This window comes from Mandrillus leucophaeus, unplaced genomic scaffold (genome assembly GCF_000951045.1).
Source record: "Mandrillus leucophaeus isolate KB7577 unplaced genomic scaffold, Mleu.le_1.0 Scaffold5, whole genome shotgun sequence".
NCBI classification, from domain to species: domain Eukaryota; kingdom Metazoa; phylum Chordata; class Mammalia; order Primates; family Cercopithecidae; genus Mandrillus; species Mandrillus leucophaeus.
The window spans coordinates 13,472,434-13,478,625 of NW_012105364.1; the positions used below are offsets into that span (position 1 = coordinate 13,472,434).

Here is a 6,192-nt window from a genome sequence, read left to right on the forward strand (position 1 = left end):
AAAAAAACACACAAACAAACCTCAGTTTTTCTCATCTGTAAAATGGGGCCATTCTTACGGGAAAAATAGATTTTTTAGTTGCCATTTTATAGATGTGGTATCTGATAGTCAGAAAATTAGACAGCTTACCTAAAGCTACAAAATTAATAATTAAAACATTTCTAAAACTCCAACCCCTCTATATTTGTCATTTTACCAAAATTACCTCCTATAACATTGCATCTATGACAGTTGTAGAAGATTATATTTAAATACACACCTGCTTCATGAATCTCTTCCTTTCCAGTGTATGAGGAAAACACCTGTCTAGAGAACTTGTACTGTTGCTCTCGAAAATTGTTTTGTAAGTAGTCCATCAGCATGACATAACCAGATTGCTGCATTGTAAGAACTTCACAAAAAACAGCCAACTGAAAAAAAGATCAAATAATTTAACATATCTGCTTCAAAGGCATTGGTAAATGCTTTAAAACAGATATTTTATAGCAAAGTTTGAACATAATGTTTTTTAAATGGCTTTGAATTACTTGATTTGTTTGAATTTCTGAGATTACCTGGTTTTCGGAGATGCTAACTGTATCTTTAAAAACAATCCAGTCAACTGTGTCTGTGCAGGGAGGAGATGTCAATGAGCCATTGTAAATGTAATACTTGTCAGTTGAGTTTGGCAGAAGGTTCAACAGTATGAATGGATCTAAGGCAGCCTGCTTTCCTAAAAAGGAATAATATACATCTCAGCTGGAATCTCAACACTGGAACTTAGCTGTTCAAAGCTTCTATGAAGCAGAGACACATGCTTTATTATGTATTTAATCAAAACTGAGATTTTGAAACATTTTAGATATATTTTTAAATGGTAATAAAGCTGGCATGCCCCAAATTGTATTACACATGTCACTATACAGTGTTAGATGCCTTATCTTTACAATATCAAGATGGTGAACAGAATATTTTACATATAAAAATACTCAGAAATCATATGATCATCTCAATAGATAGTTACATCACTTCATAAGACTCAATGCCAGTTCATGGAAAACAAAAACAAAACCTTATTCTGGTGAAGAGGATCATCAAAGCCTGCACTAGTCATCATATTTAAGAATGGCTCATTGGAAGTGTTTCCCCTAGAGATCAAGAATGACACCAGGATATCCTGCCATCACCACTTCTATGTAACATTGAACTGGAAGATTGAGCCAGTGCAATAAAGAAAAAAGAAACAAAAATCTTAAGATTGTGTAGGAAAAAATAATACCATCACAATGTACAAATAACATGATTGTGCATTTAAAACTTTGAAAATTATTTACAGGCCAGGCATGGTGGCTCACACCTGTAAAAAGGCCAAGGTGGGTGGATCACGAGGTCAGGAGTTCGAGACCATCCTGGCTAATACGATGAAACCCCAACTCTACTAAAAATACAAAAAATTAGCTGGACGTGTTGGCATGCGCCTGTAGTTCCAGCTACTCAGGAGGCTGACGCAGGAGAATCACTTGAACCAGGAGGCGGACGTTGCAGTGAGCCAAGATCGCGCCACTGCACTCCAGCCTGGGTGACAAAGCGAGACTCCATCTCAAAAAATAAAAAAATAAGGAAAGAAAGAAAGAAAGAAAGAAAGAAAGAAAGAAAGAAAGAAAGAAAGAAAGAAAGAAAGAAAGAAAGAAAGAAAGAAAGAAAGAAAGAAAGAAAGAAAGAAAGAAAGAAAGAAAGAAAATTTACAAAGTATGAGAAATAAGTGAAATTTGCAAAGTCCCTGCACATAGACCAATATACAAAAATCAATTGTATTTTCGTGTACCAGCATCAAACAACAGAAAATAAAATTTAAAGCAATATGATTTAAAATAGCAAAATATTATCAAATACAAATAAATCTAACAAATAATGTGTAGAACATCTACACTGAAAATTACAAAACACTCTTGAGAGAATTAAATAAATATTAAAATGGTAGAAAGACCATGTGCATGGGTTGGAAGAGTCAGTATTGTGAAGGTGTTGATTTTCCCCAAATTGATTCATGGATTCAATGAAATCGTAATCAAAATCCCAGAAAGCTGTATGTGTAATTGACATACTGATTCTAAAATTTCAATAAAAATCCAAAGAAAAGTTAAGACAATCTTGAAAAATAATAAAGCTGGAGAACTTTCACTAGTAGATACGAAGATCTGTTATACTGTTACATATAGCGCTGTAGAAATTATGATAGTGATGTATTTGTGCAAAGATAGATGAAGAGAACAATGGAAGAGAAAATAAAAGAGAAAAATACGATCATTTGATCTATGATAGAAAATTATTATGGAATGTGGAATGGATGATCTTTTCAATAAACAGTACTATATCAATTGAATATCCTCATGGAAAAAAGTGAATCTTGATTTCCTACTTCACATCATAAGCACATATCACTTCTAAACTGATTGCGGATTTAAATGAACATATTAATAATTCTTTTAAAAGAAAACATTAAAAAACTATCATCATAACCTAATGGTAGGTTGAGGTTTCTGAAATGGCACATAAAAAATATTACTCATAAAAAGAAATATGAGATAGTATATGGCAATCAAGATCTATTCATCAATAGTCATTAAGAGAGTTAAAAGGAAAGTCAAAGAGTGGAAAAAAATATTTTTGATACAATATACATGTATGTGTTTGTGTGTGTACACACACACACTAATAAATATTGATTTATTCTTATATATAAACTTGTATACAGATTATAGAATTTCTATCCAAAAACTGGTAGAGTTTTCCTAGGTGGGCCATCTGGCCTTCAAACCCTGAAACAATCCAAATATATCGGTCTCCTTGAATAGTCTCATTTGTATCTCTCCAATAGCACTTATCAATAGCAATACCTTGGTCATTTAGCTATTTGTGAACCAGCCCTCACTTATGCAGGCAGCAATCTATTTACCAGTGAGATCTGTGTCTAATTTGTTTTCCTATCTCCTGAGCTACCCACCCCAGTGCAAGTCCTCTGCCCTCTCTATGAGATTGAGGCCATTAAGAAATAGTCCCTGAAGCCAATCAGTGTAGTCTAAGTGAGGTGGCAGAATGTAGAGCAGTGGTGTTAATCCTTATGTGAATAATCCAGGGAGTTTTAGAAAAATACCAATGCCTCAGGCCCCACTCTAGACCATTTGAATTAAGATCTCTAGTGGTCAGGCCTGGGCATCTAGATTTTAAAAAGCATCCCAAGGTGATGCAAACATGCAGACTGCTGTAGAACATCCCAAGTAAAGTGAAGCCTTTTCAAGATTTTAGTCTTTCTTAACCATACTTTCCATATTAGAACGTGAAATGACTAGACTATCTGATCTTAAAAGTCTATTCCAGCTCTCAACTCTATGAAGACTGAACACATTCAGAAAGCCTCAAAGAAAAAACGGTATTTAAAAGTTAAATTAGTAAATGTTAACTTTTCTGTAACGCAGAAAATTCTGAAGGCAAAGGGAGTACTGTTACTAACTAAAGTTAGAGACAACTGCTTCAGTCTGAATTAACAACTGAATCTTAGAAATAAAAACCTTTTCTTTTTTTCTTTTTTTTTTTTGAGACGGTTGTCTCACTGTCTCCCAGGCTGGAGTGCAGTGGCCGGATCTCAGCTCACTGCAAGCTCCACCTCCCGGGTTCACGCCATTCTCCTGCCTCAGCCTCCCGAGTAGCTGGGACTACAGGTGCCCACCACCATGCCTGGCTAATTTTTGTATTTTTAGTAGAAACGGGGTTTCACCGTGTTAGCCAGGATGATCTCAATCTCCTGACCTCGTGGTCCCCCGGCTTCGGCCTCCCAAAGTGCTGCGATTACAGGCGTGAGCCACCGTGCCCGGCCAAAAACCTTTTCTTAACTGAATTGATAGTCATGTCAATATGGCCTACATGTAGTTTTAATCCATTAGAAAGTTCAAGTTTTGTTTGATTTAATGGATTCATTAGTAACTTCTAAAAGTACGTTCTCCTATTCTCCAATGTCAAGATAACATGATCAGAATTCAGATTAGATTCAAGTTCTTAGGAACTAAGAAGAATATTTATTTCTAACATGTGAATGCTTTTTAGATTTATGTTTTCAATACTAAAAAATTGTTGTAAATTACCTCTTTAACTGACAAGTGGACTGTAATTGTTCCTTTTCCCACTGAAGACTAAATTTATCTTACAAATATTTCATGAAAAGGGTGTGTGTTGAGAATAGTAATTAGGTAAGGAGGCAGAAATTGACTCATGGCTAAATTAGGTGGAAATAAATTGACTCCAGGAGAGCCAGGGGCCAGGAAGGGAAAGCAGAGGTGAGACCTGAGTAAGGAGAGTGAGATAGAGAATTTTCCTATTATTGGGAAAGAAATCAAAGGGCAAAAAAGTTAAAGAGAAGCAAAAGAATCAGAATAAGTTTTTAAAAATTTTCCTCTCCCTATCCCCAATGAGGACTCCATTCTTCCTGCCTCTGAACCTCAATAGCAGTCACCTAGTCTGTCTTACAGACATGGTAATTTGATATCACAAGATTCTTAAATTACAGAGTGCTTTTCTGTTACATTTTCTTCTAACGAAATTTCATACAGTGTTTTTCCTTTGTTTGTGTTTGTGGTTTTCATTTTATTTTGCTGGCTTGAGAAAAAAATACCTGCTTCATTCAAGTAACCTCACTATTGTTAACACAAGAGAGAAGCCCACCAGAGCCAATGCTGCTCTATTTGGGGTCAGTCATTCATTTATGCAATCATTATTTGCTCGAACATACAATGATGATCAACCAACCAACTAATCAGATCCTTCCATGAGAAGGCTAACAATGGAAGATAAAAAGATGGGGAGGAACAAAGATGAAGAAACCACAATGGGGCCAAGCACTAGAGAAAGGCTGGTAACTACATAAAACCAATTCCTATTACTTAGTACAATGATATTTAACATGGGGCCACACCAGCGCCTATGAGAACTTTTCAGTATAGAAATGTCTGGGCTGAATTTGTGATTAAGAAAGCACTATAAACCATTCTGATGAGAATTCCCATCAGATAATCACTGATGATGTTACCTGGGATGTGTCTCTTCCCTGCAACTCGAAAGATTGCAACTAACATCTTTTGTGGCTCTGCTTGGAAAATATTAATTCATTATCTCAGTATTGCTGCAACATCATGCTCTCTCTCTCTCCACTCCATGGATAGAACAATGCCTAACCTAGAGTAGGTATGGTAGATGCGAAGGAAAGAAAGAAAGAGGGGTTGAGGGGAGGAATGAAAACTGGGCTTTGTCCTTTAGAGAGGAAACAGGAAATGAGCAACCAGCCCACAGCATAATAAGATAGATCTTATAAGCTGAATAATGGTTCAAAAGGTGTTTTTTTTTTTTTTTTTTAATAACTTACATTATATGGTGAACACAGAGCCAAATTTGGGGGTGTAGCTGTGGTTCCAGAGTCACTACCTAAAGACAAGTCCCACCTTTGATCCTCAAGGTTGCCAGCAGCAAAGGCTGAAGGCCAATATGGGTAAGCCTTCAGTTTACTGGGCAGTAGGGGATTTTCTAGAGTCAGAAATAAGACTGGATTTAATTCAAGAACTCTCAAAATGGAAACGTTTGACTTTAGAAAGACTTCACTTATTTGGTTTGGATCGTTGTCCTTGCTGAGTACATTGAAATACTAAGTATCCAGATGAATGAGTTGACAGGCATGAAGGATTTTAGTTTTTGGTAAATTAGGAAGTTGGTGCACAAATAGTGGTGATATGGTTTAGCTCTGTGTCCCTGCCCAAATCTCATCTTGAATTGTAATCCAAATTGTAATCCCCATGTGTTGAGGAGGGACCAAGTGTGAAGTGATTGGATCATGGGGGCAGTTTCCCCCATGCTGTTCTCATGACAGTGAGTGAGTTCTCACGAGATTTGATGGCTTTATAAGTGTTTCACAGTTTCTCCTTTGCTGGCACTCTCATTCTCTCTCTCCTGCTGCCATGTGATACATTCCTTGCTTACCCTTTGCTTTCCACCATGATTATAAGATTCCTGAGGCCTCTCCACCCATGCAGAACTGTGAGTCAATTCAATCTTTCTCTTACAAATCACTTACTCTCAAATAGTATTGCTTTAGCAATGTGAAAATGGACTAATACAAGTGAGGTAGACAGAGAGAGGGTAAAGGACTAGAATCTGTCCTTAGCTAATCCA

The 6,192-nt window shown here is 36.4% G+C and overlaps 1 protein-coding gene across 1 annotated transcript in view; it reads right to left on the bottom strand.

Moving 5' to 3' along the window:
* The window catches only part of PTPRZ1 (protein tyrosine phosphatase, receptor-type, Z polypeptide 1), a 90,155-nt gene extending 89,427 nt beyond the window's left edge, over window positions 1-728 (bottom strand). Inside the window, exons 1-2 of the mRNA XM_011995971.1 lie at window positions 555-728; window positions 260-410 (exon numbers count right to left, since the gene is read on the bottom strand). Of these exons, the coding sequence (XP_011851361.1) occupies window positions 260-383 (124 nt within the window). The 5' untranslated portion in view covers window positions 384-410; window positions 555-728. The remainder of the gene's footprint in view (window positions 1-259; window positions 411-554) is intronic.
* Between the last annotated feature and the right edge of the window lie 5,464 nt (window positions 729-6,192).